Consider the following 24176-nt stretch of genomic DNA (forward strand, 5'->3'; position numbering starts at 1 on the left):
CAAAAAGCACTGAGAGCTGATTTTTGTGCTTCTCCTTCTTCCTGGTTTTCAGCTTCTCTGGCAGTTTTCTGTTGAGTTGAAGGACAGTCTGCTCTAAACAGTCAACAATGAGCTAATGTCGCTAGCATTCTGCACCTTGACCTTACTGTAAGATCCAACTGCTCATAATGGAGATTAAAAATGTGTAAGAATTAAGAAGGGGGTAGCCAAGGTCTTCTGAGTGTGGGAGCCATGCTCATCTGATTCTCCACAGGGAAAACAAAATATGTTTATGTGATTGTGCAAACTGCAGGGAACTAAAAGCTCAGGGTCAGAAGAGCGATGTGGCTCCTCTGGGATTTCAGGTGGCAAATCGGATTGAGAATTGTAACTTTAATGAAGACAACAAAAATCACATAATTAACACACACTGTTAACACCTCATTAGTCTCCTAGGGCTTAAGTTATGCTAAAAATAATCAACACATTTTGCTTAAATAGGGTGCTCTTACAGGTGGTCTTGAAGGCAGCCTTGGCCGTAGCAGAATGAGGCCACTGCTCTGCAGTTTCTTCAGATGTTTTAAAGCAGGACTTATCTTCATCCCGAGGAAAGGATTATTAAAGACATGTGGAATCACAGAGTGGAAATGAGTGTATTATTAAGAGCCTCTCTGACTCTGAGCCTGACTCCAAAATCTTACATAACCCTATTTCACAACGCAGGTCCCCTAAGTCAGGATTGTCTCCTAAATGAATCTGCCAGGAGGCATTGGTACTGGCTACAAGTCAAGCTGTAAACTGATCAGTTTTGTTCAGTATGCCTTCTTTTCCTAGTGACAGTCTGAGCATTAAAACTCCTAAACATTAGACATTTACCTCCACCTAACTCCTTGGAAGAAAAGTTATGACCAACCTAGATAGCATATTCAAAAGCAGAGACATTACTTTGCCAACAAAGGTCTGTCTAGTCGAGGCTATGGTTTTTCCAGTGGTCATGTATGTATGTGAGAGTTGGACTGTGAAGAAAGCCGAGCGCCGAAAAATTGATGCCTTTGAGCTGTGGTGTTGGAGAAGACTCTTGAGAGTCCCTTGGACTGCAAGGAGATTCAACCAGTCCATTCTAAAGGAGATCAGCCCTGGGTGTTCTTTGGAAGAAATGATGCTAAAGCTGAAACTCCAGTACTTTGGCCACCTCATGCGAAGAGTTGACTCATTGGAAAAGACTCTGATGCTGGGAGGGATTGGGGGCAGGCGGAGAAGGGGATGACAGAGGATGAGATGGCTGGATGGCATCACCAACTCGATGGACGTGAGTTTGAGTGAACTCCAAGAGATGGTGATGGACAGGGAGGCCTGGCGTGCTGCGATTCATGGGGTCACAAAGAGTCAGACACAACTGAGCGACTGAACTGAACTGAACTGAACTGAATCTAGTTTGGCCCATAACTGCTTTGACCAATGGAATTTGGAGGAAAGATGTTGTAGGAATCTGAGCCCAGGCATTCAGAAGGCCTGAACCTTTTGCCATGCCCTGAGCTCTCAAGTATAATGTCTGAGTTGTTGTTTAGTCACTAAGTTGTGTCCGACTCTTTGTGACCCCTTGGCCTGCGGCCTGTGAGGCTCCTCTGTCCATGGGATTTTCCAGGCAAGAATACTGGAGGGGGTTGCCATTTCCTTCTCCAGGGAATCTTCCTGACCCAGGGTTCGAACCCGAGTCTCCTGCATTGGCAGGCAGATTTTTTACCACCAAGTCACCTGGGAAGCCTGAGTACCCTTACCATAAAACAAGGCCACATGGACAGGGCTTGGAGGATGAGTCATCACATGAAGAATGATCACACAGAGGAACACCTGAGACTCAGATATCCAGCCCAGTGGCAACCCAGTTGCCCACTGACAGAAAGTGCAAGAAAGAACCCAATAGAGACCAGTAAAGGAGCTGCCAGCAGCCAATCCCCAGCTAACCCATTATCTAAACAACCCATGAAACATGAAAAAAAATGGTTGTTGGGGTGCATGCTGTAGGACAGTAAATAACCCAAAGACCTCCTCTCTGCCCTCCCCTTTTAAAAAATCTGAAAGTACAGTTATTTTATTTGGTGGGAATGTTAAGGACTCTGAGCCCAGGAGGCAGCATTCCAGTAGCTCTGAGAAAACTGCTCCCTCTACCCCACTTTTTAAGATTCTGTTTTTTTCTTGGGCACTTCCCGTCTTGTAGGATCTTGGCTTCCCGACCAGGGATTGAACCCGAGCCCTTGGCAGTGAAAACATGGAGTCTTAACCACTGGACAACCAGGTAATTCCCACTCTGCCCCTCCTCCCCTGACAATGCCCCTGTTCACCATCTCTCTGGGCATTTCCAAGGTATCTTCTAACATGTTTGGGAAAATCACCTACGTGTATTCACATGTGCTCATGAAAGCAGGTCTCCCTCCATTTCTTGGCAAAATAATATTCACTGCGATTTTTGGAGATGAGACAGCAGATTTCTTTGTCTTACCTAAGAGAGAAATACTAAGTTGTTCCTTAACTTTTCTTGCTCTTGTTTTCTCTCTGGGTAAAAATAGGAACACCACAACCCCTGTGGGATTAAACAGCAAAACCCTGAGCTTAAGGGGTAATAGTGCTGATTGGGGAGAAGGGTGAGAGTCATTGCTTAATTTTGCTGCCCTGGACATCTCCCTAAGTTTAAGAGTCAGTGTTAGGTCTCCAAGGGGATTTTTCAAGTAATTCTCAACTTGAAAAATCGTCTCTTCCTGTCAAAAGTCAGGGCATACAACAAAACTGCTCCTACCCACTAATGAAGATTGGAGCTTGCTCCAGAGACAGGCAGGGAGGCAGCAAGCAGCCATACAGGTCTGATAGCAAAACAAGGAATTTTGTGAGCATATTGAAGGAACATTTACACAGACCTGTGCAGTAGCCTCATCACTAGGAAAGGTAAAGTTTTAGAAGTATTGTTGACAAGACTCTGTACTTTAGAAAGCTTATATTGAATAAGTAAATGGACGGATGATGGAAGGATAGAGAGACAGGGGATGGATAGATAGATGGATCATTGGCAGCTCTGCTCAAGGGAAACAAGCATTTAACATTGTGAGACCCAGAGAAGCTCTGTGAATGGTGCAGTACAAGGATGATAAGGAAGATCTGGGTGCAATATTTCTTTTAGCTACATCTGGTTAAGGTTTACATCACTCCCTTTAGATAAGAAATAGACAAGACTTTGTGGTTATTTCTAGCCTGGGTCCTCTTTATTCATGCTTAAGTTAATTTTAAGTAGTTAATGCCACAGGATGAGCTTGGTTCTTCTCATCTAATCTTCTTGCTGTCTTTGTAAAATCTCAAATTAAAGAGCTTCTTTAGTTCCTTAAAGAACTAAAGATAAATATCTGAACTAGTGTTGCAGTCATTGCAAGCCGCCTCCCTAATAAACATTCTCTTCCTTCTTAATAAGGCAAATTTAATTTTGCTAGGGTAGAAGTATTTTAGGCTAAGCACACTTGCTCTGTTAGAGTCCCATGAATCTAGAGATGCCCTGTGATACATTCCTCACCATGAGACATAAATTGAAGGCATCAGGAAGACAAGGAGCTTCCACTGCCCCCTCCTTCTGAATGAGATGGACATCTGGAGGTTTCAAAGCCAACTTGCAGGACGGAGGCAGCAAGCATGAGGTCAGGAGTCTACACACTGCTGATGAGGAAAAGGAAAGACGTGAATTTCCTGAGCCATGAGCCACAGTGAACGTTTTGTTCCATGAGACAAACATCCAAGTGTTTAAGTAACCTTCTATCATATTTGTAGCCAAAAGCACCCCTGGCAGTTACTTCTGGGTTCTTTCTATTGAAAACTGCAGCCTAGGTTCTAGTGCCCAGGTAGGTAAGGGGGAAAAGCATTCTTAACTGAGCATTGCCTGAATAAAGGTGAATTCCTTACTGGGGATGGTACATCATATTAGTATAGGCTACAAATAAAGAAACCCCTGACTCGTACTAACATATATAATAAATCACAGAGTGGGAAGTCCAGAGATAAAAAAGACTCAGGTGCAGAACCGTTGCAGCTCTGGGATCCAAATTATTCCATCCCTTTGCTTGACCGTCCTTGGGGAGCCCCATGTGCTGGCTGAAGTAGATTAATCAGGAAATTTTCTTGGTGATCTGAATCTTCTTGGGTAGAGTTGGATACTTGAACAAAATGTATGCCTATCAGCAAGGAAAAGCAGGGGTTGACAGTCGTATCCGTGACACACAGGCCATTGAAGTTCTCTGTAAAATGTGGAAAGCCCCAAAGGATGAATGACAGCAATTCCAGCAGCCTAGAGCCAGCATTGATCTGAACATGTTCTGCTGCCACTTGAAAAACAGAGGACTTGTTTTCTTGTCCATTCAGCTAAAATTTACGGCCTCCAACTGAATGGTCTGATTCATTCATCCCATTTGACTGGTCTCATAACAGGAAGTAAAGTATCCCAAGAGACAAAATAGCCCTCTTATAAAATTGGAATATTTGAAAAAATAAACAATTCCTTCCTTCTCTTCCTCCAAACTAAGCTACCTTCACTGGTGGTACCTAATAAATCCAAACTCTGTTTACAGGGAAAGAAGAGATTCCAAAATCTATTTAATAACAGGACAAAGTCATGGATGCTTATTAGAAACAGTCTGTTTTTTTTTTTTTTTTCATCGTGGAGCTAATGTTCTTAGGAATTTTAAGAAGTGGCGCCTCACTGGGAATATGTGTGAAAACTGAGTGCAGGGCCCTGTGATGTGCAGACAGCTTCCCAGGAGTTCCTTTCTCCCCAGAACACTAATCTTCTTGTGGGTAATCTACCGCAGTACTCACTGTGGCATCTGTTGTGGAGAACAATTCCTAGGGCCAGGAACCACTTACGAGATATATACAATTTTGACAGCGAGGCACCCATGTTTTCCTTTGGGGAATTATGTCTTTCTCTGTCTTCCTTTGTGGGTTGGTTGGGCTGACCCTGGCTCCTGGCTATTGGTGTGCCTATCACAGTAGTGTATTCATTCTTATCCACGCTGCAGCTGGTTCATATGTGGGACCCAAACAAGCCCCCTAGCCTTAACCTGGAACTCCTATTGGACTTATTAGGGGTTGCAGGGTTACTGGAATATAAGACACTGGATTGTTCGGTTCTGTGAACCCATAAACTCCTGTTTGCTGAAGTTGGCTTGAAGGAGATGTAGCTAATATAGCAACAGATACCAGTATCTTGACTCCTAAAAAGGAGGATCAGTTACCTATGGTGAGATAAAGACATTTATTTTATATTTACACGTCTTCCCATACCCATCCTGACAACTCTGTGCATTCTCTAGCTCAATTTATAAAAATGAGCAATTCTCAAAAAAAAAAAAAAAAAAAACAACCAACAACTAGAAGTAATAGAATGATAGAGTGTGGTGGTTACTATGTGCCAAGCATTTTGCTGGTTACTTTTATACACGTATCTCATTTCATCCTTACACAATTACTGTCCTGTTTTCATTCGTGAGGACCTTGAGCTTGGAGTGGATAAGGTCTGTGAAGTGGTGCCCAGTTCAGCTAACCCAAGCCAGGCGCAGCACTCACCGCTCCTGAGGTCTCCATCAGAGACTTGGCAGAAGGCTTCAGAATTGATTAGCTCCTCAATAAGACAACCATTCAGCAATGGATAGAAACACCTCCTCTTTCTTATCTAGAATGGTTACTCATTACAGGCTTGATCTCAAACTGTGAGACTGAACTTTAAGGACCAAAAACATAAAATCCAAAATTCCATTTAGATGACTTTGTCTGGAAAGAATTTGAACTTGAGGTTATTTTCACACCAGTGAGGTTCAGCCCAACAGCTGCCAACTTGATTATTCTGCTAATGTTTACACATGTCTTTGCTTTTCAAATTTACTGAAGTACAATTTACAAGCAATAAAATGTATGATCTTTGACAAACCCTCATTTAAGCATCTCATATTCAATATAGAACATCTCCATTACCCCACTTTCATCACTCCAGAAAGATTTCTCATGTCTCTTTGCAGCTAATTCTGATACACATCCATATTCAGCGCCACTTAACCCCCATCGTAGGAAGCCCTTGTTCTAATTCCTATGACAATAGATTAGTGAACCTGTTCTAGAACTTCATTTGAATAGAATCACACAATACGTACTATTTTGTGTCTGGCTTCTTTCACTCAGGGTTACACTGTTGACATCACTCTACGTTGCTGTATGTACTAGCAGTTTATTCCTTCTTATTTCTGAATAGTGTCCAATTATGGAAATATAACACAGATGATCTATTGACCTGCTGATGGACATTTGTAATGTTCCCAGTGGAACACTTATGTATAAAGCTCTTATGCATATTCTTGCATAAGTCTTTGTGTGGATATTCATTCTCATGTGTCTTGAGTAAATATCTAGGAATGAAATGATTGGATCACATGTTATTTGGTGGTGTTGAGTCGCTAAGTCATTTCCGACTCTGTGACCCCATAGACTGCAGCACGGCAGCCTTCCCTGTCTTTCACCATCTCCTGGAGTTTGCTCAAACTCATGTGCATTGAGTTGCTGATGCCATCTAACCATCTCATCCTCTGCCACCCCATGCTAAGTGTGTGTTTAACCTTGTGAGAAACTTCTGAAAACTTTTCCAAAGTGGTTCACCATTTTATACACTCACCAATAATGTAGGAGTTCTAGCTATTCCACATTCTCACCAACATTTACATCATCCGTGTTTTTCTTTTTAGCAAGCATATTGATGTACAGTGATATTCAATTGTGGTTTTGTTTTGCATTTTCTTGATGATCAATGAAGATGCTTATTGGTCATTTGTACTGAAGCATTGACTAAATTATTTGATCCCATTTTAAAAATTGGGTTATCTTTCTTATTATTTCATTGTAGACATTGTCTATACATTCTGGATACAAGTCCTTTGACAGACAAGTGTATTAGTAATATATCCTGGTCTGTGGTTTCCCTTTTCAGTTTTATAAAAGTGACTTTTGAAGAACAAAAAAATTTTTAATTGAGACGAAATGCAATTTGTCCATTTTATTTTATAATTTATGCTTTTTTTGTTCTACTAAGCAAACTCTACCTACTTGAAGGTCATAAAAATTTATCTCCTACACTTAATTGATAGAGTTTTCTAATGGGTCTTGAAGTCAGGTAGTATCAGCCCTCTAACTTTTTTCCTGAAAAATTATTTTAGCTATTCTAGATCCTTTGCTTTTTTACATACATTATAGAATCATCTCTTCAATTTCTATAAAAGTCTGCTGGGCTTATGACTTGAACTGCATTGAATCTGAGATAACTGACATCTTAACAATACTTATTTTATAATCCATGAATATGAAATAACTATATTTAGATCTACTTTAATATCTCTCAGAAACATTTTGTATTTTTGTACATTTTGTACATTTTAAGGGTTGAAGTATTAAAATCTTTTTCTATATTTATTACTGAATATTTTATTCTCTTTGATGTTCTTATAAATAGTATTTATTTCATTCTCAGTTGTTTTTTGCCAGTATACAAAAATCCAATTGATTTTTATTTACTGGCTTTGTATTATGTGACCTTGCTAAATTCTTTTAATTAATTTTTATTGGAGGATAATTGCTTTCAATGTTGTGTTAGTTTCTGCTGTACAGCAAAGCTAATCAGCTCTACATATATCCCCTCTTTTGTGGATTTCCTTCCCATTTGGGTCACCACAGAGCATTGAATAGAGTTCCCTGTTCCCTGTGTGTTAATACACAGTATTTGTTTTTCTCTTTCTGACTTACTTCACTCTGTATGACAGTCTCTAGGCCCATTCATGCTGGATTTTGTCAAGAGCTTTCACGCATCTATCAAGATAATCATATGGTTTTCATTCTTTAATTATTTGTTAATATTGTGTATCACGTTGGTTGATTTGTCTATATTGAACAATCCTTGCATTCCTGGGATAAATCCCACTTGATCATGACATATGGTCCTTTTAACCTTGTTAAATTCTTTTACTATTTATAGTAGTTTTTAAAATAGTCCTTGGAATTTTCTCTGTAGACAACCACAATGTTCGTATCAGGTTTCCTTTCTTCCTCCTCAATATCCATCCTTTTTTTTCTTGTCTTACTGCACTGGCAGGGACTTCCAGTACAGTAGGTAGGAAGAACAGTTCCAATCTTAGGTGGAAAGCAGTCAAAATTTCTCCATCACCCATGCTGTTATCTGTAGGCTTTTCATAGCTGTCTTTGATGAAATCAAGGAGGTTCCCCTCTATTTCCTTCTAATCAAGGAGTCTTTATCATGAATGGGGATTGGCTTTTGTCAAATACTTTTTCTTCTCTTATTGAGATAATCATGTGATTTTTCTCCTTTATTCTGTTAATGTGGTGAATTGCATAGGCAAATTTTCAAGTGTTAAACCAATCTTGTATTTCTGAGATAAATTCTACTTGGTCATGATATACTTTCCCTATTATATATTTTCTGGATTTGTTTTGCTAATATTTTGTTGAGGAATCTTTTTCTGTGTTAATGAAGGACATTAGTCTGTAGGGATTTTGGTTTCAGGTTTATGCTAGTGTTGTAAAATAAATTGAGAAGAATTTTCTCCTCTATTTTCTGAAAGAGTTTGTGTAAATGTGATATTACTTCTTTCTTAAATATTTGATAACTGTTTGGTAGAATTCACCGATGAACCCATGTGGGCCTATGCTTTTCTCTGAGGAAAAGATTTTTGAGCTACAAAAAAATATATTTTTAATGTACAGGGCCATTTAAATTATTTTTCTTGTATCAATTTTGGTAAGTTGAATTTTTTAAGAATTTTTCCAATTTATCTCAATTCTTGAATTTATAAACAAATTTACTCAGAATATTTAATTATCTTTTTGATAGCCATAGGATATGATGTGTTTATGCCCTCTTCTATTTCTTACACTGGTAATTTGGATTACTCTCTCTTTTTTAATTAGTTTTACTAGAACTTTATCAATTTTATTAATCTTTCCAAAGTACCTTCTTTTGGCTTTTTAAACTTTCTCTAAAGTTTATCTGTTCTCAATTTCATTGATTTATGTTTTTTATTATTTCTTTCCTTCTGCTTACATTGTTGTGATTTTCCTAGCTTATTAACACTTAAACCTCCCTATTTTTCTAACACAGGCATTTAAAGTTATATATTTTCCTGTAATAACTGCTTTGGCTACATTCCACAAATTTTGATGTGTTGTTTTCATTATGATTCACTTAGAAATATGTTCTAATTTCCCTTAGGGTTTCTTCTTTGACTCATGGATTATTTAGTGTGCCTTATTTAATTTTCATATATTTGGGAATTTTCTAGATATTTCATTGTTATTGATATCTATTTTTCTTTCATTGCAATCAGATAACATATTAACATAATCTATAAAGCTTTAACTTTTTTAAATATAGTGAAATCAGGATAGACTAGGATATAGTCTACCTTGGTGAATATTTCATGTAAACTTGAAAAGAACATTTATTCTGCAATTGTTGGGAAAATAATTTTAGTCATGTTGGTTGATAAGTGTTGTCAAGATAATCTATATGCCAAGTGTTTTTTGTCTATTTCTTCTATCAACTAAAAAGAGAATATGTTAAAAAATGTCCTGGTGGCTCAAAGGGTAAAGAGCCTGCCTGAAACGCAGGAGATCCAGGTTCGATCCCTGGGTCAGGAAGATCCCCTGGAGGAGGAAATGGCAACTCACTCCAGTACTCTTGCCTGGAAAATCCCATGGACAGAGGAGCCTGGTAGGCTACAGTCCATGGGGTCACAAACAGTCGGACATGACTGAGCAACTTCATGGGCTTCCCTGGTGGCTCAGACAGTAAAACGTCTGTCTGCAATGCAGGAGACCCGGGTTTGATCCCTGGGTTGGGAAGATCCTCTGGAGAAGGAAATGGCAGCCCACTCCAGTATTCTTGCCTGGAAAATCCTGTGGATGAAGGAGCCCGGTAGGCTACTGTCCATGGGGTTGCAAAGAGACAGACATGACTGAGCGACTTCAATTCACTTCACTTCTATCAACTAAAAAGAGAATGTGTTAAAAAATGTCCAATTATGATTATGCACTTATTTATTTATCTCTTTAGCCAAATTTTTGTCAACGTATTCTAATGGTTTGTTATTGGGTAAACATTTAAGGATTACTGTCTTCCTGATAAATGTGCTTTCATCATCGTGAAATGCCCAATTGCAATGATCTACACCAATCGTCTTTATCTCGACATCTACTTTGTCTGATATTAGTATAATCGTGCTTGTCTTAGGCTGTTTGCATGGTAAATCTTTTTTCATCCTTTTACTGTCAATTTATCTGTATATTTGATATGTAGCCTTTACAGACAGCAAATAACACTATTGAACCATCATTTGAAAAATGAGAACTATCATGTAGAGATGTCAGTCTCTGGTCTCTCTTGAAAACAGAAGGTATGGCAATAACAGGCAGCATTCCCATTTGGCAACATCTGGTTGTGCAGCTGCTGCCCCATATCTATTCAGAATTTCTCTCCAATCTCCACTCTTCTCTATTGTTTTCCAGGCACTGGGGCTGAGTTGCCATTTTTCAATGGGCTGTTGCTCTTTTTCTCACAGAAAAGAAATTTTTCTTCAGGTAAATACCTCCACTAGAATATGAAGACACAACACATATAGAAAGGCTATGTGTTTAATGACAAAAAGGAGACAACACATAGCTGGCCCACTTTCGTCATGATGTGACCTGTCTGGCCCCCATAGGTGTCTGAGTTTTCAGTTCCTATTGTAATAAACACTTGAGTTCTGTTTGAGTTGATACGACTTTGAAAGTTAGAATGCTTCTAACTAAACCATCCTCAAAAGAGAGGATTGTTTCATCCTAGGCATAGGCATTTTCTTTTACAAATGCCTGTTCGCTCCTTGTAATGTATTTTAAAAGCAATTTCAAGTCTATGTTAGTGTGTATGTAATAAATACATGTTCCCAAATGAGAAGATAACTTTATTCTGATCAATAACGCCCAACCAGGAAAATGCTCTGATGATCAAAACACATTTCCATAAGTCAAATAAAGTAGTTGAACCAACAGTTAGATCCCAACTCTTCTGCCTTGGGTTTTAAGGGAAATTAACCCGGTGGCTCAGTGGCAAAAAATCTAAAGAATCTACCTGCAATGCAGGAGACACAGGAGATGGGGATCAGATCCCTGGGTCAGGAAGATCCCCTGAGAAGGAAATGGCATCCCACTCTAGTATTCTTGCCTGGAGAATCCCATGGATGGGGAGCCTGGTGGCCTACAATTCATAGGGTTGCAAAGAATCAGACATTATTTAGCATGCAGCAGCCAATAAGAGATACCCCCTAGTTTCTGATGTAAAAATTTTGTGGAGAAAGACCAATGTGAAAAGCTTCTTATGCTAAGATGGACAAAAGCTGGAGAAAGTTCCATGTCCTGGTCCCCATCTGGGTCTGCCAATAGCTCCTATTATGTCCCTGCCATAAGGAGGATGTCCCAAGACCTCAAACCTACTTCCATTCTCTCCAGGAAAGGCAAGATGGATCCTGAACAGCTGTGTCTGGGCTCAGAAGAACTGCGAGGAGGTTGCTTGCTTTGTAAAATTGCTCCAAAATTCTGTGAAATGAAATTCAAAATACACTACTAGGGCCATAATGCAGGACTATCTAATCTTTCAGATACTGCTGCCCTTCTGGATTCACCTCTGGGTGATACTGGTAGGTGATGGTGGTTTGGAGGCTGCGATGAGAGTCACTACTCACTCCATTTGAGACCATCACTAAAGAAGGGCCAGAACCCTACTGGATTCATTTTCTAAGTGAGACACATGGCTGCTTCTCTATTTTCCTCCCTAGGCTTCAAATCTGAGGCTTTTCTGAATTCCGTCAGCATTTAGACTGCCTAAATCCTTTTCTAAAATAGAGGCTGAGTCAGAGGACCTCTTCCGTACAGTTTCTTCCAGCTTTGATTTTCTATAACCCTAGGAGGAGAGAATGTTATGTCACTTCCGTCCCTAGATGCCAATCTCTACATGTTGCAGTGTTTGTACATTTTGCACAAGCTCCCTGGGGGTTTCCTGTCCATCTTTTTCTTGTTGTAGTTCATTTGGTCATTCTGAAGGTGTGGACAAAAGGAATTGGGCCAGGGTGGCCATCTGAATGGGGAGAGGTTTTCTTCTTCCTGGTGAGGTTGCAGGGTGTGTGTGTATTGCAGGGGGCGGTCAGAAGGGGAAAGGGAACGAGATAGTCTATGAAGCATCAGAACCAGTGAGATAGACAGGCACCAATCTGAAGGCTCAGCAATCTGGGCTCAAGTCCTTCCTCTGCACCTATTAGATGTGACACTGAACAAGGCAATTAACCACTGTGGGTCTCAGTTTTGTTATTTGTAAATTATGAAAATAACACTGGGGAGAATCTGTGGTCCTTCACATGTAGGTCTGTTCAAATAGATTATGAGCCGCCTGAACTAAGGTTATGATTCATACATTTTCACAGTCATGATGCCCAGAGCAGAGTCTGGTACGTAATTTTATCAGTCAGGCATGAATTTGGCTGTAAGTATTAATAATAGAAACCCACTGACAGTGGAAAACATGGAGGTAATTTCCTCCTATTATCAGAAAACTACAACTGCGCTAGTGTTAGTTAAGGTGTTCAGTGAGACACTTTTCCCTCTTTAGCTTTTAATTTAATTTAGTTTTTAATGAAGCTTTTGAGGACCTAGGTTCTTTCCATTTTTTTCTCCTTCATCCTGTGCACGTTGGCTTTTGTTCTCATTCTCACCAACTTATAGCCCCAAAGGAGCTGCCACATTACCAGGCATCAAACCCATGTTTAAGACAATAGGAAGGATAAAGAGGCAGCACCAATCATTTCTGTCTTTTTAATAATGAAAGTGAGAACTTTTCCCAAAGCCACATCAGATTATGTCCAATTGGCTATAACTGGGTCTCATGACCACCACCAGCTGCAAGGGATTCTGGGAAAGTAAGTGCCTGGTTTTCCAGCTTCTATAGTGGGAGGCAGCAAGCAGAGGGAGGGGTCAATATGGCCAACGGTTCAACAAATATTTTAAAATAAATACAACTGGAAAATAAGCTGAAAAATACTTCTCTTTTCTCAAGTGGAGTGTACTGTGCAATTATTTTGAGGAGATGAATGCTTCATTGGATATGCTTTTAAATATTCATACTGCTATTTTGTTTTTATGTGGCAAAACAGGAATGAGCTAAGTGTTCTCTCACAGGTATGGGCAGGAACTGGAACTAGAGGCAAGGTCAGACCCCGTGAAGGACTTAGCTTGGAGGGATTTTACTTTGATGTTTTCCTGAGAAAATGCTTTGCACATACTCACCTTCTGACCAGAAAGACATTGCTTTTCGTGTGCTACAGTTGGTCTTCTCTTCACATGGCCAGCCAAGTGTAACTTGTTGAGAAGTTCCTGGTTCTGACTGGTTTCCATTCCCTTCTGATTCACGTACATTTCAACGGAAGGGTTACACATTCACAGTGAAAAGGAAATTTCCCAGAACATAGCATGGACACGGGATGCAGTGTCTCTTCACTGAAGAGCAGGGCTATTACAAAGAAAAGGTCCATGCGAGTCACTTAACTCGTGCCTGGCAGAGAAGAGGCACGAAATACATCTGAGATAGTATTGGTTTATGACTATTAATAAGAGTGATGTTTTTAATCTCCCTGACCACTTTGCCAACAAGCATCTCCTTTTCCCCATATTATCCTGTTGGGTTTGGACAAAATGACAGGAAGCAAGGTTAAACTACACAGGTCCCTGGTTCCACTCTTACTTCCCAGGGGCTTCTGGGAGAACCCAGGTGGGCAAGACACACTTGAAGCGGTCTCAGGTGTATCTGAAGTCCTCTGGTTGGGTAAACTTTTACCACACAGACTCTGGCCTTTTATGGAGGCAATCTGAAATCCTAACTGTTGTATTCAGAAACTTTCTCCTCACGGTAACCACTTTATTTCCTGGTAGAATTTAATTCTATCAGTTTTCTAAACACAACGAGAAGGAAGTTATGTACAACTGATATTCCTGCATAAAAGAAGTCCGAAGTTCTCTAGCAAAGCTCTCTTCTATTCAGATGGAAGTCCACTGGAATGCATCTCCTAATAATGGCTGATTGACAATGCTTGCTTGATTTTCCATTGTATTATACATTAGCACAAGGAGAAAGGACAGAGGTTGAGGGTTAGGTGTCTTGTTTGCACGGCACTCATTGACTACAGGGATAACTGGGAGGTACAGAGTCATTTGTTTCGAACTTTTCTTTCATCTCCCCTTCAGACTTTTGGAGGTAATAAAACATAATGATTAAGGGACCAGGATCAGCAATCAGAGACTCTTGAGTTTAAATTTTGCCTTTGCCATGTTATAACACTGAAACTTTCAGCCTGTTCTTTTCTTTAAAAAAACTGAAGTATAATTGACCTATTATTCAGAAAGAATATTCCTTCTGAATCTCATTTCCTTATCTACAAACTGGGCAAATTAACACCTATCCCACAAAATTAATGCAAGCATTAAATAAAACAGTATGTGAGAAAGTGTTTTGTAAAGTGTTTGGTCTCAAGTACAGAAAATGCAGCCCAAACAACTTGAGCAGAAAGAGAAGGTATTTTGTAATAGACTGGTAAAACATACTAGTCTATTAAAAACAATAAATTATAAATAATTTTTTAATGAAGTAATGCTTTCTCATAAATAATTTTAGGAAAAAAACTCCAAATGGTGATTAGGATGCTTCTTCCTCTCCTTCCTCATTCTCAGTTCTGCACCCCAAAGACAAATGCTGTTAAGAGTTTCTGGTTTTAATACATGTTGTAGGAATAGAAAAATAGAATGTATTGTTTATTAGGCTATGTTTAAATATATGTATTATAAAATGTGTATATTACTAAAAAGGTACAAAAACTACCAATAAATCATTTGTCCATTAAAAAACAAACAAAAAAAAGAATGTATTTGACTCACATAATGAAAACAGTTTCAGGTACAGCTGGATCCAGGGGCTTAAACACTGCAACTGGGTCCAAATATCACTCTACTTTTATTCTACTTCCCTCCACTGGCCCCATCCTCAGATGGGTTTTCCCTGAGTGGAGCAAGGGGGTACAATAACTTTACCCTTTCTCCTCCAGTTTCAAGTCCATTGGGAAAGAGAAGATGCATCCTTCATAACAGTCCCAGCAAAAATGTCACTGCATCTTACTGGCTCTGAATGTATTATTCTGGAACTAATGCAATATTATGACTGGTCAGGAACCCACCTCTGGAGCAAAGCGTGAATCAATACTACTTGCATGGACTGAAAATGCAGTGGTTTCCAAGAAGGAAATTGGGGGGCTATTGCCAAAGGAGTGGTGCATGGATGTTCACGAGGTTGGGTAGGAGAAAAAGCAAATTTCTCCTAGAATGCCATAAAAAGGAAAGTGAAAATGGATTTTAATACCAATCCTAGAATATCATAGCAGAGGAAATCTTTCTTGGCCCTTAAATAAAACTAACTGCTTAAATAAAAGAAAGTGCTACTTCATACAGTAGTTATGAACTGATACAATTCTTACTTCAATAACAATGAAAATACAGATTTCATTTTTTTTTTTTTCAGTTGGATGGACAATTCAGAACGGGAAACCAGAATGTTTCAGGGTGAGGTAGAGTGGAGGGCAGCATCTGGAACTCAGAAAAGTCATTAGTCAAAGGCACCTACGCCCATCAACAGAATGCAGAGTGGGAGGGACTGAGCCCATGATGCCCGAGTTCTCAGTGTGCCAGGTGGGCTGATGCCAGGGTAGAGGCTGGAGGCTCTGAGTGCCCAGAAGTCTCCATCTTATCTTGTGCAATGGCTGCTCCAGGACAAGATCTTTAGTTTGAGTTCTGCCTGCCAAGCAGAGGTTTCCAAACCTGGTTGTACCCCAGAATTCTTGTTGTTTCAGTTGCTACATCATGTCCAACTCTTTTGCAACCCCATGGACTGTAGAGGGCCAGGTTCCTCTGTCCACGGGATTTCCTAGGCAAGAATACTGGAGTGGGCTGCCATTTCCTCCTCCAGGGGATCTTCCTGACCCAGGGATCAAATCTGTGTCTAATGCTTGGCAGGTGAATTCTTTACCACTGAGCCACCTGAGAAGCCCATACTCTAGAATAGCTAGTTTTTAAAAAGATGATTCCAGGAAGCCCTGCTGGCAAAGGATTAACTTAGCCTGGGATGGGGCCCAGAAGTCTAGATTGTGAACAAGCTTTCCTGAGGTCAGGACAAGGGTCTGGGTCTCTAGGGGCCCTGGCTTTGCTTCCCCAGTTGCAGTCCCCACTCTGTACTGGATGGATCTGTTGACACTGCTGTTCCCTCCCTGGAGTATGAACCCCAAAAGGCAGGGACTCACACAGCTTTGGGTACCAGTACACAACAGAGTGAGCACCCACTAAGCATTTATTGAAAGCAGGCTGGAGGGCAGACAGGCAGGCAGGCAAGCTGCCTTTTCCAATGTGGGCTTTTCTGGGGTGGGGGGCAGGGAGCTTCTATTTCTGGAAAGAACTGCTGTGATTGAGGAAAGATCATGGCAAAAGAAGGAGAAAAAGGGCACTGGGGAAGTGAAAGTGGTTCCTCCACACTACTCATTCTTTTAAAGGACTCCTCCATAACTTTAATAAGGAAGCGAGAACAGGATGAGTGGGACTATGGGCAGGGCACTGGGTTAGCCTCACCTCCCCATGTTACAGATGATGAAACGGAGGCACAGGCACATCCTTAGGAAGTGCACGGCTTGGACTCTGCATCCTGAGTGGGTAACTGCTACCCCGCCTGCGTCTCATCTCTCACAGGTGTGGAAGCACGGTCCTGGAGAAAACATTATGCATTTTTGCAGGATGTCCATTTCCATCTTAGACATCCAGCAAAAGTAAATCAAGAGCTGAGGAAATCAGGGGACAGCAAAGGGCGTCTCAAGAAAGAGACCATTGTACACCTCTCCAAACAAGCTATTTTCTGTCTACTTTTTATTCCCCTGCTGTGCCCTGAAGGTCACTTGCTACGTCTGCACAACTCAGTGAAGTCACGAAAAGGAATACTTGGCCAGGGAACGCGGGGCTGGGGAGGGACTGCGGGGAGGGGACAGAGCTGGGGGAGGTGAGGCAATTCCACAACAAGGACTGCCTGGCCAGCTTCCCTGCCTAAACCAGCCCAATGACCTTCTTTCCTCTCAGTGACCACTCCCCCAGAGGCTGCCCTGCTCAGTCACAAACAGCCCGGGAGTTGCCCGCATTCCTGTGACCAGCTGGTGAGGTGCTGCTCCTCGGGTCCCAGGTGAGATAGCGCTCTTTGAAGAGCTGGAAAGGTGGGTGTGAAGTCGAGGTTCATTTCACTCTTCTCAGAGTATGCTTACTGAGTCTGAAACTGGGGCAGGGCATCCAGCCTCTTATAGGAAAAGGATTTGAACATTTTCATGGGAGAAAACGCACTTCTTGACAGAGTCCAGCTGCTCTGAAGGGGAGGAGGAGGGCGGTGGTGAGAGGGCTGAGGAAGGCAATGGGCGGAGGCAGGAAGTGACTGTTTGGGGATCCGTTAATGCTCTTCAAGAGGACCTCAGCATCCTCTGGGTTAGAGAAAAGAGAGATGTGGAGTGAGGAAGGTAGATGTTTCTGGATGTTGCCTGGTGTGGGTGGCGAGGAAAAGCCATCTGCTTAGGAGAGGCACAAAGGGAGGACCCCGCAGGCTCAGACTCACAGCCGGGACCCCATCTCATAGGGCACCCAGGCATTAGAACACCCTGGAGTCTTTGAGGGGGTGGGGAGTAAACAGTTTTCTCAAACCCAAACCCAGGAAGGAGGCACCAGCTTGGTAGCTTGCTCTGTTCCCTGATAACTTTGTTCTCCCCTCCGGAACAAGCAAGCCCTTCTGAAACCACTTGGTCATTTACAGCTCAAACTGAGAGACTGAGAAGGGTGAGCCTTCTGCGAGCTGAACTGGAGGGCTCGAAGTGAAAAGCTTAAGACCCAAGGAGTTTTACCTGGGGTTTAAGAAGAAGTCTCTTTTATTTAAGAGGGCTTCCCTGGTGGCTCAGAAAGTAAAGAATCCACCTGCAATGCAGGAGACTCAGGTTCGATCCCTGGGTAGGGAAGATGCCCTGGAGAAGGGAAAGGCAACCCACTCCAGTATTCTTCCCAGGAGAGTTCCATGGACAGGGGAGCCTGGTGGCCTATAGCCCATGGACTTGCAAAGAGTCGGACACGACTAAGTGACACGCACGCACACACACACACACACACGCACACACATTCTCTCTCTCTTTTTAAGACAAAAACATCTCCTTCAAGTGTTAATTATGACCCAAGCATTTTTGGAAAAGAAAGCTTTGTGGACATGTCCAAAACAACCTGTTTTTGCTGTATGCTTTCAGTGAAAAACCTTTCAGTTGGCAGAGCCCTCCTGAGGGGTAGGACCAGCTCAAAAGGACAGGGGTGGTCGGTAGTGATGGAGAGCTTGAGGCCAAGATGTGGCCTCAGGGATAGTCCTCTATTCCCGCCCCGGATCCCTGGGGCTTTATCATAGTAACCAGGCCATGTCAGAAGTGCTTCCCTTGATGTCACTTTCTGGACCTCTCCTCCTACCTGTCACTCCTTCTTGGAGCCTTTCCTGGCCACCTCCTCCTCCCACAGCTTCAATAGCACCTTTCAGTGGATAGTCCTGAAATCCTTATCAGCAGTTTTTCTCTGATAGCAAAGAGCTGCCGCTTACTGGGAATGTTTTATGTACCAGGCTCTGGGTTAATTGCCTCTGATGAGAGCTATACAGTGTGGTGCCTAAACCCTGGGCTTGGGGCAGACCACACCCCTTCACATTCTGCCTCAGCTATTATTGAATGTGTAACTCTGGGAGATAGTGGAGGACCAAGGAGCCTGGTGTGCTACAGTTTATGGGGTCACAAAGAGTTGGACATGACTTAGTTGTCTGTACAACATTCACCTTTTTGTGCCTCAGTTTCTCTGTGCTCTAGAATGGGGGTAACAGTACAACCACCCCAGAGGGTTCTTGGGAGGCTACATGAATTAACATTTGCAAAGTGTTTTTAATAGTGCCTGTATGTGTGTTCAGTAAATGTTAGTGATTCTAATTGTGTCTTTCAAGCATTACAGCAAGTCTCTAAGGTAAGTATGATTATCTCTATTTGCATATAAGAAAACAGAAGGCTCAGAGAGGAGGGTGAGCCCAACTAGACTCTGCAGTCCAGCACTTTCTCTGGTACTCTGTAACAAAAATAACAAGTATGCTAACTCTAAGGGAGTAAGTAAAGTGGCAGTGTCAGGCTTCAGATCCAGGGAGTTCTGGAATCCATGATTTTAATCACCATACTAGATTGTCTTTCTGTAATGATTATGGAAGGAATAAACACTCAATCCCAGATTTTAACTTTAAAATGGCATCTGCTTTGAGGTTGGAGAAGGCCTTTGACAATGCAGTTGACGCTCAAACCAGCTCTTTAGAGGCAGCATTGATCCCTGTGGGCAGGCTTAAAAATGTGAAAATGGCCTGTCATCTCGTATCTCATTTAACCTTCCTAGTGATCCTTGGTGGTCTTACAGCCTTGTCTTATAGCTAAGGCAGAGTCAGAAATTTCCCCCACAATACTGCAGTTAGTATATGTGTCTTGCTTTAAAATTCCTGGTTGGGTACCAGAGCTATAAATAAAATAAAACAAAATTAAACAACTCATGCCCACTGAATCAGACTCTCTTAGGGTGTAGCCTGGGTATCTGAATTTTAAGATTCAGAATCTGATGTGTAGCCAACAAACACTGAGAACCCCTTCCACTGACACTGCCTCTTCCAAGGGCCAGAACTCCCATTTACAACCGTCTGCCCAACATCCCACCTGGGATCTTACCCTTAGCAAGCTTGGGCGAAACTTGCCCTCTCTCCTGTCTTCTCAGGGCCTGGTACACCATCCATCATCCAGTCTCCCCTGCTGGGAACTCAGTCATCCCCAGCTCCTCTTCTCCACTGCCAGTGGTACCCAAACCGTGAAACCGTTTGAAGCACTCCTGAAACCGTGTTGCCTCCACTTTGGTAACAGCCTTCATCATTTTTGGTTTGGATTGCTGCTGCTGCCCCCTAATTCATCACCCTCTGCCTGTCTCCATTTCTCCCTGAGGTCTTCCCATCCCTTCTCCTCTGTCCTCTCCATTCCCGAAGTCTAGCCCACATCCTTTCTCCTGCCAGACTAAAAACTATCTCAAAACTCACTTTTCTGCTTAAAAACTTCTACCAGCACTAGCCTCCTGGTTAATAACCACGCACTTTAGCAGAGCAAACCCAGCCCCTCCCTCCTTGGCCCAAAGCTCCCTCTTCAGCCTCGACTCCCCCCTGGTGGCACAGGCTGCATCCCAACCACACTAAATTTCCCCCATGCCCCATACAAACTGTGTCCCTTCACAGTCTGTGAACGCTCATGTTGTGCCTCCTGCCTGAAATGGGCTTCTGACCTGGCTTGGCTGAAAAGCTTCTACTCGTCCTGTGGGAAGCCCTCCTGGAGTCCCCCATGGAGACGCACATTGCTTATTCTGGCCTTGCCCTGCACAAAGCTCCATCTTCAATCAGAGGATAGCATTGGAATGATCTGATGACACATCTGTCTCTCAGTGAACTCCTCATCCCACATTCACATGGGATGTGAATTCACATATTAAATGTCTCCTACTGCCAGGTGCAGGCCCAGATGCTGGGGATACAGATGAATAAGACTGAGTTTCTGGCTTCAAGTCTACAGAACATGGCAGAGAGGAGGGGATGGGCCACTTCAGAGAGCACATAGCAAGTGCAAGAAGCAGCGGCAGCAAGCCTTATGCTGCCAGTCTAAGAGGATGCAGAAAAAGAGTGGCAGGAGATGAGGGGGCAGAGATGCTGAGAAGAAGGAGATCTGGAAGGGCCAACAGAGCCTCCCTCAGGTAGCCTGAGACAACCCCTGTTGTGCTTAGTGGCTCTTTTGTGTCTGACTCTTCATGACCCCATGGACTGTAGCCCACCAGGCTCCTCTGTCCATGGGGTTTCTCCAGACAAGAGTACTGAGTGGGTTGCCATGCCCTCCTTCAGGGGATCTTCCCAACCCATGGATGGAACCCAAAGGTCTCCCACATTGCAGGCGAATTCTTTACAGTCTGAGCCACCAGGGAAGCCCACCCCTAGGCCAATGTCCCGGACTCACATTGCTATGGAGATGGTAGTTGGGAGGATCACGATAAGACTTGTGGCTCAGAAAGATCCCTGTGAGTTTCTTGAGATTATTCCTCATCCATCTTTACAACGGCAGCACCTAGCCCAGTTTCAGGAATACAGCAGGCCCTGGAGAGACAGGGGCCAAAATAACAAAAAAAAGCACGCTGGGCAAGAAAGCCCCTCACAGCAGGAAGGGTCTGGAGTCAAGGACCCCGGAGGGTCTGGGATTCCAGGTTTGCAGCGACTAAGCCTCGTTCCGCCCCCACCCCCGGGGGTGCCCGCAGGTGCTCGACTCTGGCCATGCTGGCGCTGCTCTGTGCCTCTGTGGTCCTGGTGGCCTATGCCTCGGCCGACCAGATCCAGCAGCAGATGGGCTCCAACACGGAGGAGCAGATCCGCGACATGCACGCCAAGGTGACGGAGATCTGGCAGGAGATGATGCAGCGGCAGGCGGCGGCCATCGACCCGGACGCGGCGCTCCATGCCGTCTGCCGGGTGCTGCCGTCGGCCACGCTGGAGGCGGAGCAGCCCCGGGTCAGCGGCCTCGTGCTCTTCCGGCAGCTCCGGCCTGGCGCCCTGCTGGAGGCCTTCTTCCACCTTGAGGGCTTCCCGAATGAGCCCAACGGCACAAGCCGTGCCATCCACGTGCACCAGTTTGGGGACCTGAGCCAGGGCTGCGACTCCACCGGGCCGCACTACAACCCGATGTCCGTGCCGCACCCGCAGCACCCGGGCGACTTCGGCAACTTCGCCGTGCGCGATGGCCAGGTCTGGAAGTACCGCTCTGGCCTGGCTGCCTCGCTCACCGGCCCGCATTCGATCGCGGGCCGTGCCGTGGTGGTCCACGCGGGCGAGGACGACATGGGCCGCGGCGGCAATCAGGCCAGTCTGGAGAACGGTAACGCCGGCCGCCGGCTTGCCTGCTGCGTGGTGGGTCTGTGTGGCCCCGGGCCCTGGGCACGCCAAACGCAGGAGCACGCGGAGCGCAAGAAGCGGCGGCGCGAGAGCGAGTGTAAGGCCGTCTGAGCGCTCCACCTAGGTGGCCCTGAGCTCCGACCGCGCGCCGCAGACCCCTTCTATGCGCTCCGGGAGCCTTTCCATGCCCCGACTCCCCTCTAAGTGCCCCTAGACCGCTCCACGCCCGGACTTCTCTCCAGGCTCCCGAGATCCCCTCTGTGTGCCTCAGCGCCGCCCCCACCTCCCACAACGTACCCCAGTATCCCTGTACGCTGTGACATCTCTCCCAAGGACCCCAGACCTTTCTATACCCTGACATTCCTCCAAGCACCCAAGATGCTCTCTATGTGACCCAGGACCCCTTCTACGCATCCTGGGGAACCCTGGGACCCCTCAACATCCTGACGCCTCTTCAAGGCCCACGATCCCCTCCTTGAGACCCCAAGCCGCCTACCCGCTCACCTTGATTTTTCTCCTTCCCCTCCCGGAGACACTCTGTACTCTGGAGTACCACTTCTGCCATGGCTAGGATCTAACTGAAAATCCCCTTCACTTTGAGGTCTTCAACTGTGTATATTGAGACACCCCCCCTTTCATCCTGAGGGCACCCCGAGCTCTGAGGAACCCCCAGAGATACCGAAGTAAACGCATGAACCCTGAGGGTCTTCCAGACTCTCTGAGGTCCCTTTCCACCTTGACACCCACATCTTTACCTTGTGAGCCCTGAGATCCCTCTATGCCCTAATCACCCACCTACCCCCATCTCCTATGGGCTCCTTCTAGGCATTCTGAGACCCCTCCAGAATTTGCCTACCACCACTCCCCCACCTCTGCCCCCGTAGCTTGTGCAGCCTGCACTTAGGTGCCTCTTCCAGGTGTCTCCAGGTATTCCCCCGCCACCTCCACCCCCACTCCCTCAAGAAAGCAGCTCCTTTGGGGGTTGTTTGACAATATTTGCATTGCACATTAAAAACTCAGCAAATCAGTACTTCATAGGGGCCTTGGTTACTTTTTTCTTTTTTGATGCTTCTTCCTGGCTCAGCTATTTTTGAGGAATGGTAAAGACGTTTCCCAAATCCCTGTAGGACTTCTCTTTCTTCCCTACATAGCTCCTCTGCAAAATTTAATCACCTATTTATTGATCCTTATGCATTTGGGTGGAGCTCGCAAGAGGGAGGAAACCAAGATCACTTAGGGAAGTGGCAAAATAAACAAAAAAACAGCTTCCTGGGCTACATCCCAGAGCTGTAGAGTTCAAAGGCAGAGGAGGAAATGTATTTCAAACAACCTTCCCAGTGATTCTGGGCTTCCCTGGTGGCTCAAACAGTAAAGAGTCTGCCTCCAATGCAGGAGACGTGGGTTCAAGCCCTGGGTTGGGAAGATCCCCCTGGAGAAGGAATGGCTACCCGCTCCAGTATTCTTGCCTGGAGAATCCCCGTGGACAGAGGAGCCTGGTGGGCTACAGTCCGTAGAGTTGCAGGGACTGACATGACTGAGCGACTAGCACTTTCACTCCCAGTGATCCTGGTGCTGGAGCCACTGGCCTGGCATGAGGGGTGCACCAACTTGCTGGGCTCTGTGGACTTTCACAGCTGCCTCTGTGTGAAGCCTGAGGTCCATTTTCCAGATGGCGGAGACAGGGCCACTGCGGCAGTGTCACTGGGCAAGTTGCAGGGAAGTTGGTGTTGGTATCTGAAGTTGTCAGCCTTCTCCACAACCAGGACAATGCTCTTCTTGACTTTTTTTTTGGCCATGCCATATGGCATGTGGAATCTTAGTTCCATGACCAAGGATCAAACCCTGGCCCCCTGCTTTGGAAGTGTGGAGTCAATCACTGGGCCACTAGGGAAGTCCCTCTTCTTAACTTCTTGATTACAAAAACAGCTGGAAGCAGTGGGGTCCAAAGGTAGGTTGCTCTTGATCAAGGGTTGATGGGGGAACGGTTCTGCCTCTGCTCTTGAAA

The 24176-nt window shown here is 44.1% G+C and overlaps 1 protein-coding gene across 8 annotated transcripts in view; it reads left to right on the top strand.

Moving 5' to 3' along the window:
- The window catches only part of SOD3 (superoxide dismutase 3), a 71408-nt gene extending 48960 nt beyond the window's left edge, over positions 1-22448 (top strand). For 4 of the 8 annotated variants that reach the window (XM_070372213.1, XM_070372214.1, XM_014478628.2 and 1 more), the window contains 4 exons: positions 2198-2275; positions 17251-17350; positions 19975-20110; positions 21541-22448. In XM_070372213.1, the coding sequence (XP_070228314.1) occupies positions 21557-22282 (726 nt within the window). In that variant the 5' untranslated portion in view covers positions 2198-2275; positions 17251-17350; positions 19975-20110; positions 21541-21556 and the 3' untranslated portion in view covers positions 22283-22448. Of the gene's footprint in view, positions 1-2197; positions 2276-17250; positions 17382-19974; positions 20111-20762; positions 20989-21540 lie in introns of those variants that run through there. The other 4 variants (XM_070372215.1, XM_070372218.1, XM_070372217.1 and 1 more) reach the window with 4 other exon arrangements.
- Positions 22449-24176: the final 1728 nt, after the last annotated feature.

Source organism: Bos mutus, chromosome 6 (assembly GCF_027580195.1).
Source record: "Bos mutus isolate GX-2022 chromosome 6, NWIPB_WYAK_1.1, whole genome shotgun sequence".
Lineage (NCBI taxonomy): Eukaryota > Metazoa > Chordata > Mammalia > Artiodactyla > Bovidae > Bos > Bos mutus.